The 20,213-nt window shown below is 51.6% G+C and overlaps 1 protein-coding gene across 1 annotated transcript in view; it reads left to right on the top strand.

Annotated features, from left to right (window-relative positions):
- Positions 1-1,408: 1,408 nt before the first annotated feature.
- UBE2H (ubiquitin conjugating enzyme E2 H) overlaps positions 1,409-20,213 on the top strand; it is a 43,451-nt gene continuing 24,646 nt past the window's right edge. The window contains exon 1 of the mRNA XM_084206989.1: positions 1,409-1,696. Within this exon, the coding sequence (XP_084063115.1) occupies positions 1,644-1,696 (53 nt within the window). The 5' untranslated portion in view covers positions 1,409-1,643. The remainder of the gene's footprint in view (positions 1,697-20,213) is intronic.

Below are 20,213 nucleotides of genomic sequence, written 5' to 3'. Positions count from 1 at the left end.
TATGGTAAAATCCTTGTTTTTCCCTGTGCAGTTCTCCCAGTTGCTCGGAACCAGTCAGGGAATATTGTGGCCTGGGAAATAAGGGTCCTCTATCCCAGGTTTTCCAGCTGCTCTACTCAAACAGAGCCCTGTTCCCCTGCCAAATTCCCCCCTGGAATGTGGGGTGTGGATTTGAGTCCCGCCAGGTGATGTCACCTCCTGCCCCTGCCAAGCTCGGGGCATGTTGGGGCATTCAGTGGAGGAGCTTTTTTTGGATTCTTTGGCTGTGCCTCCTCCCCACAGGGGGAGGAAGCACCAGGGCAGATTTATGGGATGATGCCGGGGTCAGGAATGTGGGGTGGGCAGGTTCCACACCATCAGGAATCCCATCAGTTTGGGAGACACCCATTAGTGCTGTCATCATCCGGCTGGGGAAACTGAGGCACGGGGAAATGCTCTGGTGATGTCCCAGCGGAAATCCGGAGTGGTGACTCCTGCTGTGGGGCCTGGCCAGCTGCCACATTCCTGCTTGGGTTGAATGGGATTGCCATGGACAAACCCCATATTCTGTGTGGGCAAACCCCATATTCTGTGTGGGCAAACCCCATATTCTGTGTGGGCAAACCCCATATGCTGGATGGGCAAACTCCATATTCTGGATGGGTCAACCCCATATTCTATGTGGACAAACCCCATATTCTGGATGGGCCAACCCCATATTCTATTTGGGCCAACCCCATATGCTGTGTGGGCAAACCCCATATTCTGGATGGGCAAACCCCATATTCTATATGGGCGAACCCCATATGCTATATGGGCAAACCCCATATGCTATATGGGCAAACCCCATATTCTATATAGGCCAACCCCATATGCAATATGGGCAAACCCCATATTCTATATAGGCCAACCCCATATTCTATATGGGCGAACCCCATATGCTGTGGCGGTGGTTTGCTGATCCCGGTGGAACAGAAAATAGGGGAATAAGGGGGTGTCAGAATCCATGGGGAACCAGGGAGATACTGGGAACAGGGGGAGCCATGGGGAATTGTGGAGAAACACTGGAAATGGGGGAGCCATGGGGAATTGCAAGGCCCTGACATAGGTGCACCCCGTGTTTTATGAGGTGGTTCCCTGGCCGTGGTGGGGACGGGCAAAATGGAAATGGGGGAATAAGAGGAGTGTCAGAATCCATGGGGAACGGGGAGGGTACGGGGAGCCGGGGGGAATTGCGGGAAACCTTGGAAAAGGAGGAACTGGAGCTGGCGGCCCCAGCGGGGCCTCGAACCCGCGGCCCATCCATCACTGCCCGTCCGCCTCCCCCCGAGAACTACAACTCCCGGCGTGCCTCGGGGCCGGCGGATCGTTGAGGGCGCGGCCAATGGTAGCGCCGCGGGGCGGTGACGTCACCGCGGGTGACGTCAGGGGTCCAGAGAGAGGCTGGGGCAGAGGCGGCCGGAGCGGCTGAGGGAGCGCGAGCAGCGCGGGGGGGGCCCTGTCGGCGACAGCAGCGGCGACAGCAGCGGCGACAGCGACAGCGGCGGGTCCCAGCGCCTCGCGGCCCGGCGTTACCCCGCTCCCCTCGGCGCCGGGCGGCCCCGGCCCGCGGCGGCGGCGGCGCTGACAGCCCGCCCGGAGCCCCGGGGGCGGCCGCGGCCACCATGTCGTCCCCCAGCCCGGGCAAGAGGCGGATGGACACCGACGTGGTCAAGCTGTATCCTTGCCGTGCCCCCCCCGGGCCCGCGGGGGATGAGGATTCCCCCCCCACGGCCGGGCCTGCAGAGGGGTGGGAGGGCGGGGGGCACCGGGACCCCCGCCGGGGTCGCCCCCCAAACCCCCCCATTCGCACCCCCGCGGCCTCTCCCCGGAGCCGGGGGTCGGATCTACCTTCCCCCTCTCACCGGGGGAGGCCTTACCCCCCCTTCTGCCGTATTTTGGGGGGTTTTCCCCCTCTGGGGCTTTACAGGCGGCCCTGGGGGTGTCTCTGCAGACCCCCCTCGGTGATGCCCCCCCAATCTGGGTGCACCGCACCCCCCTTGCCTGCCCCGGGGAGGGCGAGGAGGGGGAGAGCAGTTCCAGCAGCCACAGCCCAAAGAAAGGCTTTTGTGGGGTTTATTATTATTATTTATTCCCCTATCTCACCCCGCAGTTCATGAAGCTTCTGGTGCCGGCTTAGGGATTTGATTTTTTGGGGAGGACGGGGGGGTCCCTCGGGGTCTGGCTCAGCAGACCCAGGGGTGGGTGAAGGGCATCAGGGCCCGAGCCCGTCTCCCAAGAGGTTTATGTAACCCTCCAGGTTTGGTTAGGCTTTATTACTTTTTATTTTTCCCCTTCTTCCTACATAGATCTGTTTATATTTTTCCTCCTTGTTTTTATTCCTGGCCCTTTACGGGGCGGTGAATCCCTTTTTTCTCTCTGTCTGGAGAGTGGGTGGCGTTGAAAAATACCATTGGGAATTCGGTTCTGGGATTGTTTTATTAATAGTTTTTGTTTACAAGGTGGCGGTGTGAGCCGGGAAAGGGTAGCAATGACACGAGTGGATGAAATGTTTTTCGGATCTGTCTCCTGAACGTGCCCGACCTCCCTCAGCAGGACTCGGGGCTGCTGGCTCTGCCCTGCTGCTGTCGAGGGGTCGAGAAACGGGTCTGATTTAGTTCCCAGAGAGAGATAAACAAACTTATCTGGATTTGGTGGTGTTTTTTTGGAAGGGGGGGGGGAGGGAGGAGCAGCAGCAGCGCTCCTGTTTGTGGCTTATCGAAGGAAACTTGTCTGACGTTCGCGCAGCGCCTTTCTCCCCACAAAGCTGCTCTCGGTGTATTTTTCGCCCTGTTTTTAAGCAAATAGGAAATGAGTCCTGATGGTCCTCGAATCGGAGCTATTTTTATCCGGGGGTTTAAAGTTACACACATGTCAGACTCCGCCAATTGCGATCGATGCTTAATCGCACCGGGAGGAGGGTCGGGAATTCCAGCTGTTCAGCGAGGGGGGAAAACCTTTCTTAGGGATACCCTGGAAAGAGCTCGGGCCGGAGAGGGGCCGAGGCCCAACCTGATCGGCTGCTGCTCTGTTTCCCTTTCCCCTCCCCCTCTCTTTTCCTTTTTTTTTTTTTTTTTTCCCTTTTTGTTCGGTTCCTTGCCGGCTTCTCCAGCGATCGCAGCATTTTGCAGGACAAAGAGCAGGTTTTCCCTGCGAAGCGGCTTTGCTGTGTGTTTCTAGGAGCTGGGTAGGTAGAAAGCCCCGAATATCCGGGATTCCTCTCGGTGCCGGGCAGTTTCTGCCCTGCTCTTTCTGCCCCCTGACAAAAGGAACCCCGATGGCTTTTCCTAAAGCAAAGCTCTTGTTGTCGGCTCTGCTTTCCTTGTTTTCCAAGGAGTGAGGGTTAGAGCAGTCGGTCTCCTGCGGACAACAAACTTAGGAAGTTGGATGTGTCAGATGACTCCTCAGCACTCCTCCCTCCCCCCTCCCTCCCTCCCCAGCCTTTTTTGTTTGTCTGCCTCACTCGCCCGGGGTGAGAGGCTCGCTAGGCCCCGGCTCCCGAGACGCTTCCCTGGGGAATCTCCCCCTCTGGAAGCTGATCTGAAATCAGGCTCTCCTTTGAGACACGGCTGCGAGGAGGGTCTCTCTCGGTGCTGGCCAGGGAAGGGACTGAAGGAATGTGCTTGAGGGCATCTCCTCCTAGGGCTTTCAGGGTTTTGTTGCTGTGGAGGGTTTTTGTTTGGGATTTTTTACCTCCCCTTTTTGCTGCCATTTTCATTACAGTTTCCCTTTTCATCCCCTTTCCACGTCTTCAACAGAGAATAATAGTACGGATTTATGGCCTGCCAAGGGCTACCTTTCCCAGTAGGGAGGGGGCACGAGCAGGGTGAATAACACTCCTGCCTTCTCCTGCTCTGACAGGTTTAGGAGCCGAGCGAGGTCTTTTTATGGTTCCTATTTTCAATCCTACCACGTCCGTGTCCTTTTGTGGATGCCTCTTTGTGAGGAGGGAAGGGGAGAGGTGCCTGCTCTCCGTGGGGCTGCAGGAAGGGCAGAGCTCTGCGGGAACGTGTGGAGCTGATGTTTAATCATCTCCTGGACCAGGATGTGCTCCAACTCCCCGTCGCTCATTGTCTCCCTCCAGGCTGGGTTTGTGGTGCTGAGGCTGGGAAAAGAGAGCCAGAATCCCTCCTCCCCCTTTTGGGGGGCTCCAGCCCAAGTGTCCTGGGTGACCCGTGGCCCTTCAGAGCAGGGGTTTTGCAGGAAGGCTCCGTGCTCCCCAGAACACCTCCGGGCCCGCTCCCCGGTGGCCTGGAAGCGTAGGCTTCTCCCACTGGGGAGCCCCCGGGTTCCAGGGCAGGCCTCTCCAGGTAGCTCCCGGCCTGGGGACGGCAGAACGGGGGCTCCCCTTTGTGGTTCCCCCCAGTTTTGGGGCGAGTGCCAGCCCCGGAGCCGTGTTTGCAGGGAAAAGGCCTCGAGCTCTCGCAACTCCGCGGATTGGCTGCTCTGTTACTACCCGGAAACCGGGCCCGGGGCGGAGCGAGGCTGCAGCTGATGGGGTGCCCCTGCCAGGGTGTTTACACCCATGGGGGACCCACCCCGGCACCCCGTTCCCCCCAGAGCCCGGGGCCGTTTCCCGTCCGGCCCCGGGGTTCATTGTTCGGCGGCCGCTGCGCTCGCAGCTTCCCCTTGGCCGGGAGTTTATTTAGTGCTGATTTATTTTCCTCCTTTTGTGGAGAAACGCTGCTGGCTGCCTTGTAGTCCCCGAGCTCTATTTTTAAGCGTCAGAGCTGGAAAAGGGAAGTGTCACCCTGTTTTGTGCCTGAAAGGAATTATAAATAGTGGCCAGCTTTGTTTGGATCTCCCTGCGCTGCCCGGTTTGCAGAGCCGGGGGTTCGGGAGCGTAACTCACGGAGCGTTGCACTCCCTGCTAATTTTAGGCTCGTCCTGAGTCAAGGAGAATAAAGGTACAAAGCTCCTTAGTTTACCTGCAGAGCGTTTTGTAATCTCCAAACTCCCCCACCCGCGTTTGCTCCGTGGAGGCAAAGGGTAGGACAGAGTTTACATTTGGGATAAATTCCTTTTTCTGGTCATTATAGGCTTACCCCGCACTTATCATCCCACTTGAACACCTTCCAAGAGCCGCGTTGAGCAATCGCGGCGTCACGTGGCTTTGTTCTCTTTGGCCTGTCCCCAGGGAAGAGCGTGTGCACTGGAATGTCTTGTTTTGGTAGGGTTTGGTGGGGCTTTGTTGTTTTGTTGGGGTTTTGTTTGGGGCCTTTTTTTTTCCTTTTTTTTTGTTTTGTTTTGTTTTAAAGGACGGATATTTCTGGAAACTTTGAATGTAAATTTTTGAATGTCACGCTACGCTTCTTTCTGCTCCGCTTCTGGGGCTCTGTTTTAATGAGGTCTCCGGGGATGAGGGGAATCGTGTGGTGAGCTTCAAAATGCACAAAGACGTGGCAGCAGCCCCTTCCCAGAACTGGGAGAGCCCCCCTCTTTCCCAGAAATGCTGTCACAGGTGGTGGTTTATAAATCAAATCAGGTAAACGTGGCTTGGGAGGTGGTGCCTGTCTTCAGGAGAACTCAAAATCCATAAATCTCTGCCCAAACCAAACCAACTGGAGGAAAATAAATAATCTTTGTTGCCTAAATGACAACTTCCAAGGGTATCATCTTGCTGCTTTTAGAGCAGAATTCAGCGTCTTTGCTGGTGCCTGGATGTTTTTTTTCCCAAATAATTGACTGGAGCTGGAAGTTCACTCTCCCTTTGTTGCTTTGTCAGTTGGAATGGGGAGGATTTGGGGGCTGGGGCTCCTCAATCAGGCCTGAAAGCCAAGTGCACCTGTTTAATCATGGAAGTGCCACAATCGTGGAGCTCAGACTGGGAAATATGGATTTGCTTAGGGCTGCTTGGAGCAGAGTGCCTGTTGGAGCCTGACATCCCAGGCCTGCTAAAAAGAACCAAAAATAGGGGTAATTTTAATTATTTCCCCATCTCATTCCTCCGACTCAGAACAGAGTTTTTGGAATACTGAGTAGTCTGGCAGGATGATGCTTCCCAGGTTCCCAGCTCTGAAGTGGCATTAGGGCACTAAATGCTGAGTAAACAAATCCTAGAGGCCTTTTCTTTAAAAACCCCAAAAGTGAACACGGGATTTCAGGAAAACAAACATTCCTGTGAAATGGTCTCCTTGCTCTCCCTTCCACTGGGTCCAGGAGGTTGTGCCAGCTGCTCTTCCTGCCTTTCCTAGGGAAGCTGTGCTCGGATGTGTAGTAGGGGGTTGTTTTTCAGTGTCACCACGGCTATTTGACAATCCTGGTGAGCTTTTGGAAACATCTCCCGGGGTGACTCCCACGTGCCCGGCGTTTCTGGGCAGCAGGAGCTGATAACGGGGGCTGGGAGCTGAGCTCCCAGTCCTGCAGACCCTGGCAGGTCCCAGTGTTTTGGATGAAGCAGGAGATGCCCCTCCGTGAGGCCCTGCATTGTTTCATTTGCCAGGGGAAAATTACATTTAATCTTCACAGGAGGGTTCTGCGCATCGTCGTGCACTGGCATTAAATGATGATTGGGTTTTTTTAATGTTTTGGGGTTTTTTTAATTAATTTCTCCTTCAAGATCACCCTTAATTCCTGTTCCTGGAGGAGCAGACAGTCTGGAAGCTGAGGGAGTAAATCCTGGAGTGCCTCCTTGGGAGCTCACACCGGGATCACTGCAGGAGATCATTCCTGGAGGCTCCAGCTCTGCTGCCTCCGTGGGAATGCCAGCACAGGGGGGAGCTACCTGAGCATGGAGGTGATTCCCAAAGGGGCTGTTACATCTTGGGCAGATCCCTGCCCTGTGTCCTGGGGGAAACAAAAGCAAAGGAGTGCTTCAGCTGAAAGTTTTGATGGATCTTTTTTCTTCTTTGTTTCCTTGGATTTTTTCTTCCTCGACTGAAAGTCCTAATAGACCTTTTCTCTCTTTGTTTCCTTGAGTTTTATTCCTAAAGTGAAAGTAGACTTTTTTTTTGGTAGACTTTTTCTCTCTTTGTTTTCTTCTTTTTATTCCCCCTAAATTTCAGCTCTTGACAGACTTTTCCCCCTCTTTGTTTTCTCCTTTTTTCCCCTTAATTTCAGCTCTTGATAGACTTTTCCCCTCTTTGTTTCCTGGGGTTTTTTTTCCTAGATTGAAAGTCTTGATAGACTTTGTCACTCTTTGTTTTCTTCCCCCTAAATTTCAACTCTTAATTGACTTTTTCCCTCTTTGTTTCCTCAGGTTTTATTCCTAAACTGAAAGTCTCGATAGACTTTCCCCCTCTTTATTTTCTTCTTTTTTTCCCCTAAATTTCAAGTCTTGATAGACTTTTCCCCCTGTTTGTTTCTTGGGTTTTATTCCTCAACTGTAAGTCCTGATAGACTTTTCCTCTCTTTGTTTTCTTCTTTTTTCTCCCTAAATTTCAAGTCTCGATAGACTTTTCCCCCTCTTTGTTTTCCCCTAAATTTCAAGTCCTGATAGACTTTTCCCCTCTTTGTTTCCTTATTCTAGGAAACATTTCTTTGTTATTTATTCTGGGTTTTATTCCTAGATTGAAAGCCTTGACAGACCTTTTCCCTCTTGATTTTCTTGGGCTTTTCTCCCCTTCCATCAAGGCAGAGCAGCAGGAATGGGGCTGTTGGGAAGGGAAGGTGCCTCTGGAAGCACCCAGAGCTGGGTGCAGTGTCACCAAATGTTCTCAGCACCTGTTGGTGCTCGTGCCCTTCTGAAACCGTGATTTAATCAGAGCCGTCCCCGGGATAAATACATAACAGGTTGTTGGGAAGGAAGGAGAGAGCCCACAGTTAAAGTGACAGGCTCCCATATGGAGCAGATTCCCAGCCAAATTCCTCCTGCTTTCACTGTCTGCTTAAGTCAGAGGTGATCCCACGCTGAGGCAGAAGTGCCTGAGTTTTCCTGCTGTCCTGAGCTTTATTCCGGCAGCAAAAATGCTGAATAACAATTTTTTCCTAGCTCTGAGATGTGAATTATAGATGTGGGTGTGTGTATCAGCTCAGCACCTCGTTGTGTGTCTTACAGTGTGCATTCAGCTCCCCTCCTCAGTGCCTCCATTTCCCTGTGGGTTTGTCCATGGGTTCTGGACTCATGAGCACAGAGCCCTGCTCTTTGTTTCTCCTCAGCAGCACGGAGCTCGCGTCACTGAAGGATCCCCCGACCTTGGCAGCCCTGCTCTGCAGCCCCCGGGGGTCCCAGCAGGAGCCTCTGGGTGGGCTCTGGGATGGGATGGATCCCCCAGCACGTCCCAGGGAAATGGCCTCATTGCTTGTGTTGCTGGGTCTCGCTTTGCTTTTCCCTGCTTCTTTTATTGCCTTTTTTCACCTCCTTGGGGTGCTCAGAGCTGCTTGTACCTTGATGTGGATGCCCCTGGAGTGCTGGTTAGTGGAGAGGAGTGCAAGGATCCACTCTCCCATCACCAAGGCAGTCTCTTCCCAAGATTTCCATCTGCCAGCCCCCCTCATCCTATCGCCTTTACAAACCCTCACCTCCAGCTGCTGCCTCCTCATCTTCACTCTCCATCTTTTCCCAGCTCCTCAGCCTCCCTGAAGATCTGTCTGAGGTTGAGGGTGAATTTAATCTCTTGGAAAACAGTGATTTGCTGCTTCTTGAGTATCCAGTAATGATAGGGTTGGTTCTGGATTCAGGACTTGGCCACTGTTTTATTTTGCAGCTTCCAAGAGCCATCCTCTAATCTTAAATCACTTCACTGATTCCCTGGAGCAAATTGATGCAGCCTTCCAGGAGAAGCCAAGTCACTCCCAAATCCCTTGGCATGAGGTGGTGCAGATCAGGGGAGGGGTGGATGATTTGTAAACTGACCTGGTGGTCTCTGGACTTGAATCCATTTAAATTGGGAATTACAGAGCAGGCCTGGGCATCCTGCATGATCCACATCCAGGAGGCGATGGAGACTCCCAGGTATTGGTGACTCAGCCTCAGGAAGGGGTAGAGCCATTTTGGATTGTTTTTGCTGGGGGTCAGATGCTGCTTTCCAGAGATTGCTGCATTTCCCTGTGCCTGCTTTCCTTGGAATCACTACAAGAAAATAGCAGAAAATATTTTTTTTGTTAAGGATTGTACAAATAGAGTGTCTGGGTGGATAATTCTGAAAGGTTTTGCAATCTCTGGCTTTAATTGTTTGGGGGTTCTTGGTGTTATTTCCTTAAAAATGAATGTTTTGAATTTATTGGTGTTTTCTTTGGGAAAAAGCTGCATTTATGACAGTTGCTGCCTTTTAGAGGAGCTTCACCCCGGAGGCTTTGTGTCATTCCCTGTGAATGGTTGAGCTTAAAAGCTGACAGTTGATTATTCAATAAATTTTGCATAATTTTCCTAATTCCAGGGGGCTTTTACCTGGCTTTGAGCAGTGGCAGGGGGGCTCTGGGGTGGGAATGAGAGCTGTGCAGGTCCTTGCTGCCTTCTCAGTGTCACAGGTGTGTCACAGCAGGGTTTGTGGCACTGCTGGGGGGATCTGTTCTAAAGCCTGGCTTGGGACAGGCTGTGGGATGGGAGGGAAGGAGAGGGGTGAGGTGCTGCCCTGCATGAGGAGGGAGTGGGGCTGGGGGAGGAGGAACCCAGGCTCCCTGCTCCCAGCCCTGGAGCCAGGAATGGCATGGGAAGGTGAGCTTGAGGATGTTTGCAGCAGGGACAGACACTGGCTGGCTGTAAAATCTGGGGTTATGAGAAAACAAAACAGATTTTAGGGTAGGATCAGCTCTTTACACAATTTACCAAGCATAACCCCTGAAAAAGTAAAAACCAGTGTGTGATACTGAGCCTGGTGTCCTGGATTAACCTCCACCGTGGTAGATTAATGGATGCAAAGTTGAAAAGATTGATAAATTATTAACTTAACCACGCTGGCAATTTTTTTTTTTTTGTGGGCTGTGGTGCTTTGTTTTGTCTTGGTGCTGGCAGGTCCAGGCCTGCTCTGAGGCTGTGTCCGAGGAGACACCCGACTTCTGCAGCAGGAAAGCTGCATGAGAACACAAGCCCAGCTTGTCTGAGCAGAGATTGAAAGTGATTTTGCTCTTAAAGGAGTTTCTAAATGAAAATGCTGTTTTAAAACTGGCTCTGAAGCTCTTGGGTCACTGGTGTGGCTGCAGTTGAGGAGTTAAGGCTCCTCTTGGTTTTAGGAAATGAAGCTGCTCTTTTAAGCCTTGCTCAGTGGAGTGAGTGGTGTGAAGCCAGATCTCTTTTTAGTTTGAAAAGGGCCAGGTTGAGCTTTCAGATTCATTTGGGGAGGGGAGTTTTTGGCTTTTTAGAAAATAATATTGGGAGATCTGCACTGAGGGGAACCTGGAGGAGCAGAACACGGAATCATGGAGTGTTTCACTGGGAAGGACCTCAAAGATCATCCAGTTCCCACCCAAACATGGGCAGGGACGCCTCCCACCATCCCAGGGTGTCCCACACACCCCATCCAGCCTGGCCTTGGGCACTCCCAGGGCTGGGAACCCACACTTGCCTGGACAGCAAGAACGTGAGATGGAATTGGTGAGAGATGAAGCCCAAAAGTTGCTGTTGGTTCCTGGCTGCTCCCAAACTGATTTGTTCAGGCAAAACCCTTTTCTAATTGATCTTTTGTTTCAATTCTCCTGTTATTTCCCTGCTTTTTCTTCCTTTTTGTGAATGGGGGGAGGTTTCTGCCTGCTGCTAACTCGGGTGGAAGCTGCTCCATCAGAGGAAGCCACCGCTCCCTCGCCCTCCTCCTGCTGAAGGCAACTGAAACTGGATTTGTTTTTCTTCTGTCTGCTGCCATTAATTCAGACTCAGTGACCTTCCCCCTGAGATCCCCAAAGCCAGGAGGGCTGGACCTGGTCTCACATGGCAGCCAGGCAGGTTTTAAAGCTCACAATGCCCCGGCTGCTTTCGTGCTGAGCTCATGTTGTGCGGCAGGACGTGCCCGTGGCCGTGGCTCAGCAGCACTGCCATCCTTTCCCAAGGCACCCACGTCCCCCTTGGCTGTGCTGCTGAGTTTTAGGAACTCTAAACACAAAGCCAGGTTTAGAAAGCAGCAGGGGCTTTGTTTGGATAAGAAAATATGGACTGATTTTTGCTAGTTTTGGGAATGGCCTTGCTTGGGAATCCTCATTCCAGAGTCAAGGGGGCTGAAATAAAGGAGCAGTCCCTCCAGGAGTGCAGCAGTTATCCTGGGAATGTCACATCTCTGAGGTGACTCAGCGTGCTTACACTGATTTATTCCTTGCTGCTCCTGAAGCCACCTCCTACTTTTTGTGTCCCACTGTTTATATTTTTTCTTTTGAGGCCGTGTCAGTGTTGAATTGAGGGAAGCGGTGGAAATAAGGAAGCTGAATGATCAGTGCTTTGTTTAACATCGTTGGTAACTTAATCCTCCTGGCTCAGGGGAGGAATCCGTGCCTGGATGTTGGAGAGAGCTCAGATCCCAGCAGGAGAATGTGCTTTGAGAAGGGGGGACTCGGGGCTGGGTTGAAAAGTTGGGATGTCAGAAATCAGATCCCGGTAAGTCAGAGCCAGAGCCTGTGTTCCTTGAAAGGGAAGGTATGTGAGGAGGTGTTAACTCACCCTGCTCCCACTGGAGCTGCTCCACGCTTTTTTCAACTCCTGCACCTCCTGGAAAGCTCCAGGGTCTGGGATTGAAACACATTTTGTCATGCTCACAGCTGCTGAGAAAGCTGCAGGTTACTCAAAATCCACTGGGTTTGTTGCTTCATGGTTTGTGCCATGGTCTGTTGGGTGTTGCCATGAAAAGGTAATTTGAATTATCTTTTTGAATTATTTGAATTATCTTTTGATAATTTGAATTATCTATATAATTTGAATTATCTTTTAAATGCTTGCCCGGTTTGGAGCAAAAATTGCCCAGAAAATCATCACCTTCTGCAAACTGGGCAGGAGGCAAAACAGTGTGGAGAAAACCCAAACACCAGGGACAGGGGTGGAGAAAACCCAAACCCCAGGGACAGGGGTGGAGAAAACCCAAACCCCAGGGACAGGGGTGGAGAAAACCCAAACCCCAGGGACAGGGGTGGAGAAAACCCAAACACCAGGGACAGGGGTGGCGAGTCCCTCAGGCCCCCAGTTTGGCAGGACTGAAGAAATATTCCCACGTGGTTTTAGCAAATTCACTGTTAAACTGTGAGCCCTGCTTGAGTCACTGGTCACTGCTTGAAGTAAAATCGAGACTTGTGCCTTGCCAGATGAAACAGAAGATCCCCTAAAAGCGAGCTGATGAGCAATAATGTGCCCCTAATGGATCCCTTTCATCCCTGGGAAGGCCCCATTTTGCATTTCAAGGTTTGCCACAACTTTGCTTTTGCTCTGAGATCTGGAAATTTGCTGACCTGTATTTAAAGCATCTGCACATCCTGGTGCTAAACTCAAATTTGCACGTTTAGGGAATAGATGGTGGAGAACAGGGGTGTGTTTGGCTCTTCTGGTGTGTCCCAGAGGATCAGTCAGAGCCTCCTCTTGGGATCTTGAGCTGCTCTCCCTCTGCTGCACCACAGCAATCCCTGCAGCCCCTCAGGTGTGGTCCCAACCTGCCAGAGCTTTTTAAATGGCAGTTCTCTGGAAAAAATCAGAAATTTTCCTCCCTTCAGCAGGAAGTTTATTGGAAAAGAGTGAGGGTTTAGCAAAGATTTGCCTGTTCCACCTGCTGGAATGTAGCAAGAAATGGGTTTGTGGGGTTTGTGCAGGGATTCTGTTGTGGCACGGTGCTGAGAGAGAGCCCTGGTGCTGCTGCTGCCTCTTCTCCACGTGGCTTTGGGGCTTTTTTTTCCTTTAGGTTTTTTCTGGAGTTAGTTGGATAAGTGGGAATTGTGTGTAAGAAGAGTTTGTGTTATAGCACAACAAACCTGGTCTAGGGAAGGTGTGGGAATCAGCTGATCTTTAAGGTCCTTTCCACCCTGAAATTCTGTATTACCTGGCTGCTCTGAGTCTGAACCAGCATCTCTGTCTTGGTAGAGGCACATTTCAGTCCTGTGCTGATGAATGTTGAGTTTGCTGGAGTTTGCTTCTTTTTGGACTTCAGCTTTTTGCAGTGGCTTCCTGCTCAGTGTGGCTGGGATTCTGCAGGCCCAGGAGATGCATTAGTGGGGTTTTCTGAAGAGTTTTGGAGGTTTTTTTCAGCTCAGTAGCCACTGAGTCCTTTAAATTGTCCTCTGTGGCTCTTGGTGGCTTCCAGAGTCACAGATTTATCTGGTGCCACCTGAAATTCAGTGTCATTAAGGTTTCAGGATATTCTGTGTGTGAGTTTCTCTTGCCAGTTTTCTCCAGACTTGGAAAGCTCCAGAGGTGAACCCTGGAACAGGTGAACTCCATAAACCTCTGCAGATTTTGTTTTATTTCCAGGGGCAGCTGGGGATGTGCTGCTGAGCATCCCAGGCAAAGCTGGATGGGGCTGTGATGCTGAAGGCTTTCATACTCTTTTACAAGGTGCCTCAAACAACAAAAAAACCCTGAAAGGGGAGCATTCCCCTAATCCTGTCAGGATGTAGGACAGGTCAGGAGCTGGAACCGCTTGGCTCAGGCAGATCCTTTGGGTGCAGGTGTGAAATATTGCCCACATTTCCCATTCTGGGTCTCCTGGAGGCGCCCAGGAGGCAGCAGGGCTCTGCCACGTGCCCATCCCTCTCTCAGGAAGTGGCTGGGGCTGCCACAGGCGTCACAGAAACCCACATCAGCTGCTTTTTAGGTCATTACCAGACTGGGCTAAATTTAGCCTGTGAGCCAGAAGAGGGAGGTTTTGGATCCCAGCTCCTGCCCCATCCCTGTTTCTGGGCTGTGCCCTGCAGCCAGCCCTGCCTCTGCTGAAATCCCCAGGGTTCTAATCCCCCTGGGCAGGGACTGCCTGAGCTGGGCTGGGGAAGCTCCTGGAGGAGGAGGTGGAATTGCACAGAGGCCAGCAGGACATGGAGCCTCTGTGTGGATCAGGGGTGTGAGTCCCCCCCAGGGCTGCCAGTGTGGCCAGGAGGAGAATCCTGGCCCATGTCTGTGTATGCAGCAGCATCATGGCCCAGAAAAGTGTGGCTTGCTGAGCTCTGCTTGCTGCTGGAGATTTGTGTAGGTTTAGGGTGGGAGCAGCTCGGGCTAAAGGGAGAAAACCACTTCTCTCATTACCCTGTAAATTTATCTCAGGGAAGGAATGTTCCCACTTTTTTTTTTTTTTTTCTCCTCCAAGCCCCACATCTCTGCTAAAATTGTCAAATGGCAGAGATGAGTAAAGGGGAGGAAAATAAGTCACAGTGGCAGCACGAGGGAAAATTGCTGGGAGCAGCGTGCTGGTTCTGTAATTCCAAGCTGTCTTTATGTGAACTTCCTTGATTGTTGCAGCATCCTGGTTCTCTGCAGCAGCACGCTGGTTAATTGGGATTTTTTTATTTGTGGATTAGTAATACTGTCCTCCAAGTGGCTTCAAGTGTGTCAAGGCTGCTTAATTCTGATTTCCTGAAGCAGGCTGTGATAAATGTGTGCCTTTGAAAGGCTGCCTGCCTCTGCCGGAGGTCACCTGGAATTCAGAGCATCTGGCAGAGGTCGGCTCCAGGCTTTTTGTTCTGTGCTGGGGAAAACTCGGGGGGTTTTTATCAGCTCCTCTCTGAAGGAGGAGACACTTCAAACTTGGTGACAAAATCCCACTTTTCAGGCAGCTGCACCTGCTAACGACTAAACTGTTAATTAGTTTTTAGTGCAGTTGCAGTGGTGTTCCTTTGTCTCTTCTATAATGGTGATTCAAAGAGAGGATGTCAAGGAATCTTCTGTTTCAGCTGCATTTAACTAATTATGAGAAAGCTCTGCCTTCACTCCAGACACAGCCTGAAAGCTGGGAATTGCAGTGTCCTGACAGCACCATTTGTCCTGACAGTGTGGGGTGTACTCCAGGCCTGAACCCAAAGCCCAGCTTCCATTTTAAACTGACTGCTGGAATTTTTTCTTTGTGATCCACACAACAAGCCCCAGGTGTTGTTATTCCTGTGGGGAAACCTCCAGGTGAGTTTTTCTTGCTGCAGCTCTGTGAAATGTGAGGACATAAATTTAGGGATGGCTGATTTGTGAAACTCCCCTGGGCTCTGAGTTGAGGGAGCTGAGAGGGAAGGGGGATAATTAAGCCTGAGCAGATGTGCTAGAGCAAGATCTGGATCAGGAGTGTGGATGAGCTGCTCCTGATCCCAGCAGATGCAAACTCACTCCTGTGTCCTCCTTTCCTCTCCAAGTGGATTTGGTGCTTCTGGGTGGGGAATTTACTTCCAAGAGCTTCCAGCAGTGACAGCACCTTCCAGACTCTCCCTGGGAAACATCCCAGTCTTTCTCAGCCCTCCCACTCCACATCTTGGAGGTTGTTTTGGAGGAATCTTGGCCACAGGGACCAGGACTTTGTGTTCTGTGTTCCACCAACACCCTCTGCTCCTCTGCTGCTGCTGTTACCAAAAAAAAAAAAAAAATCCCCTTGTCCTTGTATTGGGTTGTGCTGGTGTCACCTGTGCCAAGGTGGCTTCAATGAGCCCTTGCAGGGCTTTAGGGGGTTATAAAAGAGAGAGAGGGACTTGGAAGGGCCTGGAGGGACAGGATGAGGGGGAAAGGCCATAAGCTGAGAGGGGGGAGTTTTAGGTCTGGGCTGGGCTGTTCGGGAGGCCCTGGGCTGGAACTGCCAGAGCAGCTGGGGCTGCCCCTGCATCCCTGGCAGTGCCCCAGGCCAGCCTGGAGCACCTGGGATGGTGGAAGGTGTCCCTGCCCTGGCAGGGGGTGCATGGGGGTGATCTTTAAGATCCCTTCCCACCCAAACCGTTCCATGATTTTGATCCCTGCCTTCCTGTCATCAGAGGCTTCCCACAGTCAGAGAAATCCCCAGTGCCTGAACACAGCCTGGACCTCTTCTTCTCCTTCTGGTGCAGCTGCTGAGCCAAGAGGATCTCCAAAGCCTGCAAACCATAAAAAAAAAAAAGAAAAACAGGTGTTTCCCATGGCAGCTGTCCTGGGTCTGGGCACCCTCCAGTCCTGGCTCTGGTGCTGCCCAGCCCTGGCTGGCCCTGGCTTTGTTGGTGCTGGCCAGCTCAGCTCAGCCATCCCAGCTGCACTCAGAGCTCTGGGCTTTGCTGCTCCCTCCTTGGCCCCTGCCTTGGGAGCTCCTGTGGGGATCTTTGTTCATTCCAGCCTGGCTCTCTCCTGTCTTCCTCTGGAACACAATGTATCTTTAGACCTTCAGCTTGCAGGAAAATCCTGTGCAAGGAATCCCTTGGGAAAGGCCAAAACCCCTCAGAAGCTCAAGCCTGAAAATGGCTTTGTTGTGAGCGAGTTGTTCTTGGTGCAGAGATGGTGGGAGCTGGATCAGGAGGGATTGCTGGCATTAAAGGAAGCACCAGCCTGATTTCCTGAACTTCCTGGGCTCTTAAATGAACTTTTGCAGGTGGTTTGGTGATTAACTGCCCCAGAGTCAGTCTTTAATTCACATTCTAGGCAGGGTTGGCCGGGCTGGGTTGACCTTGGAGCAGCCTGGAGTAGTGGAGGGTGTCCCTGCAGGTGGAACTGGGGGTTTGAAGGTCCATTCCCAGCCAAAGCAGCCTGTGATTCCACTTCTCCAGAGTTAATGGCTCCATGGGTGGGAGCCAGTGTTGGAAATTGTGTATTTGCATTTTCTCAGGACTGATGGTGCAGTGGAGTCCCACCTGACTTGGCAGGAGGCTGAGTGATGAACTCAGATTTATTAATGAACTCTTTAAATAGAAGTGGCCACATGCACTGGACAAAAATGAGGGACAGAGCCACCTGTGCAGCTTGGCTGTTCCCAGGCAGCCCTGGGGTGTTGGATGTGTTTATGGGATGCACTGGGGAAGCCACAGTGCCCCATTGCCCTCATTCCACTGGGAGGATGAAGAGGATAATTGGGTTAATAGCTGTGACAGTGGCACCTTGGATTGCTGGAGGCATTTCTGTCCAAACCCCTGGCATGCAGGAAACTCCTGCACCTTTTCCTGTGGCAGCACTGGGCTGCAGTTTCCTGGTGTGTGGCTTTGTGGTGGTTTTATGTGGCAGGTGACCTGGAAAGAAGGAAAATTTTATGAACTTCAGCTGTGTGTAACCAGGGTGCTTGTTCCTAAATCACTTGGGGGTTTTCTGCTTTGGTGTGAGAGAAAAAAAGGGTGGTTGTAACTTCACCAGGTCTGTGATTCAGGTTTGGAATTTGGGCTAAAAACCCAAGGAAATGGTGTGTAAATCCTGCCTGAGCTGCTCCTTAAAACACTTTGAACAAAGCCAAGGTGGGGGGAAGCAAATCTGATCCCTCTGGAAGTTCTGGCAGGGAGAGAAGGGAACAAATCCCATCCTCTGGAGTTTAAGAAGGATCTGGAAAAGGCACAGCACCCTCTGGTCCCCAACTCCAGAATATTTCCATGTGGGATTGGGAGGAGCTCTGCAAAACAACCCCGCTGTGGAGATGCACCGAGGAAAATGGAGTTTAGAAGTGCTTGGGGAGCAGGAAAGGAAAGATCCCCCAGGGTTCTGTTCCTGGCAGGCCATGGAGAGCTGTTGTGAACATTCCCCCAACCCAAGGAGCAGGATCCTGACCAGCCCTGCTGATGGCTTTCAAATGAGCCTCTCCAAGGTGTGGGTGTTGCCTCAGCACTTCAGGAAGAATTTTGGGTGCATCCCCTTCCACAGGCTTGATGTTCATCTTGATTTGCCACTGCTGGTGAGCTCCTCTGTGTCTTCTCTGCTGCCCCTGAGAATCAGAAGAGCAGAATTTTAATTGTTCTTGGAAAAAAAGTGTATTTTTCTTGGTGTTTTGAATGGAACAGAAATCCCCAGGTGCCTCAGGAATGATCCCCCCTGAAAAAACCACCTGGTGCATTCCTTCAGGTTGGGTGCTGGGGACTGCACTGAGGGCAAAGCAAGATTTTCCTCTGTGTTGCTTTAGGTTAGAGGACTTGCACTTATCTCAGGCTTAAATTCCACATTCAGCTGGCTTTTATTTCCTCCACCTATGCTGGAGAAATCCCAGTGGGTTTGGAGATTTGTTTTAAAGCTCTTTTCTTTGAGGATTGGCAGATAAGAACCAGGAAGGCTCAGAACTGCTGGAGCTTCTGGCTCAAGTGGCAAAGAATTCTGGAGCAAACAACTGGGCAATGGCCTAAAACTGGAGAGGATAAGTTGAGCTTAAATCTTAGGAAGAAATTCTTCCCTGTGAGGGTGCTGAAACCTTGGCACAGGTTGGCTGTGGCTGCATCCCTGGAGTGCCCAAGGCCAGGCTGGACACTGGGGTTTGGAGCAGCCTGGGACAGTGGGAGGTGTCCCTGCCATGGCAGGGGTGGCACTGGATGGTTTTAGATCCCTTCCCACCCAAATTTTATGGTTCTGTGAGATAGCAGGGGACAAGTCACCCCTAAAATATCTTTGGGAGACTTTATTGCTGTTGAGGTTGGAGCAGGAAACACCTGGGTGGGAGGCAGTTCCTGCTGGGAGTTTGGATTTGAAGCACAAAAGCCAATTATTGAGGAATTAAGGTTGAAGCAGCTTTGTGAGCACAGAGCTGCCTCATTTCCAGTGGCACTGTCCATTTCTGTGGGCTCTGAGTCTGCTTTGGAGTTCAAGCCCAGCTTGCCCAGGCTGGAATTTCAAGCAGTTGGTGCTGTCTCAGCTCTGAAAACCGTGGTTCAAAAGCCTGGTGCAGGTGGGATCGGGAGATGCATCCCTGGGTGTTTCTGGTGGGGCTGGCAGGAGCTCTGCAGAGCAGCCCCAGGCTGGAGAGAGCTCAGCTCTGCTGGGGGCTGGGGAGCCTGGGCAGCAGGACAGCCCCCTCCCCCTGGGCTCTGCTCCAGGCAGCCATGAGGATCCCCCTGGGATCTGAGCAGGGCCTGGGAGGCCTTTCCTCCCCCTTGGGATGTTCCTGGGCAGCCTCTCCCAGGCTTGGTTTTTCTTGGGGCATCCCAGCATGGAGTGTTTGTTTAACCAGTGCTCGGTTTCACCTTTGGTCAGTGGTAGGCTGGAGTCTGAGCTGAGGATCAGCATCTTCCTCCTCACTCTCTGTGGTTCATTCAGCATCTTCTGCAGGCAAGCAAAGGTCCTGGCAGTGGGCAGCAGAGGGGATGTGGAATCTGCCTCCAGAACTGGACCTGCTCCATGCCAAAGCTAAATTTGAGCTTCATTTATTTCAAGCTTAAAATATTTCCTTTGACACTTTCTCCTTCCTGACATGAAACTCTTTTATCTTGTTTAAAATCAAGACCTTGACATAATTCTGGTTTTGGTTTTTTTTCTTGACTAAGCCCTTGCCAAAGCTCAGCTCTTGGCCTCCTCTGCATCTGCTTTGAGTGCAAGCATCTGATCCCAAGGGTTTTCCAGCAGGAGGAGATGGATGTTTGTCCCTTGGGGGCTTCGTGTCACTGTTACTGAGGTGCTTTGAGGCACTTTCTGAATGACTGTGGAGGTTTCTGCAAGGGAAAAAGCATTTCACTCACATTCAAAAAACCTAGCCCAAACTCCCCTTGAGGGAAGAGGCCACATCTTAAAATAATTCTTTTTTTTTTCCTGTGGAGACTAAATTGGAGAAGAATATGTCAAATCTGCTTTTGACAGACCTGCTGCATTCTTGTAAATCACGTGATGAGGCCCAGCCCCAAAATAAACTCAGATCTTGGGCTTGGTGTCAGGTCTAGCACAGGTTTGGGGTCGTGCTCAGTCCTGTGGTTTCACAACCAGGGCTTCTCTTTCACGAGAGTTTCAGCACTTCCTGAATCCTCCCCAACAGGAAATGAACCCTTGCCAGCACACCTGGAAAAAGGCAAAGGTTGTATTTTCTCCTTCTGCTGTTTCTCTGAAAACACTCTTGAAATTTCTGGCTGTTGGAGAAGTTGATGGTTTGTACACAAACCGCTCCGTTCCAGCGTGTGTCCCGTCTCCATGGAAACCAGCTCCAAGGGTGGGAGCTTGGAGTGATGCAAACATTGTCTGGTGCTTCAGCTCAGGGACAGATGTGTGGCCACCAAAATACTCCAGTTGCATCCTCAGTGCTCCTGGGGCCAGCCCTGGCTCCCTGAGCTGAGCCTCACGCTGGGGCGTTCTTCTGCTTCCAGGTCATCCCCAGCGCTCAGGGAGCTCTCCTGGGAACCTCTCAGGTCACAGTGGAGTCCTGGGGATGGCTTTGCCTCTCCAGCTATCCCAGAGAAATCCTGCCTGCAGTTCCCCCTCTCCAAGATCCCTTTAAGGAGTTTGCTCATTGACATTTGTCTCTAATTAGGTGTTAATTGCC

This window comes from Fringilla coelebs (assembly GCF_963513975.1).
Source record: "Fringilla coelebs genome assembly, chromosome: 5".
NCBI lineage: Eukaryota > Metazoa > Chordata > Aves > Passeriformes > Fringillidae > Fringilla > Fringilla coelebs.
This window is presented reverse-complemented; position numbering and strand designations above follow the sequence as displayed.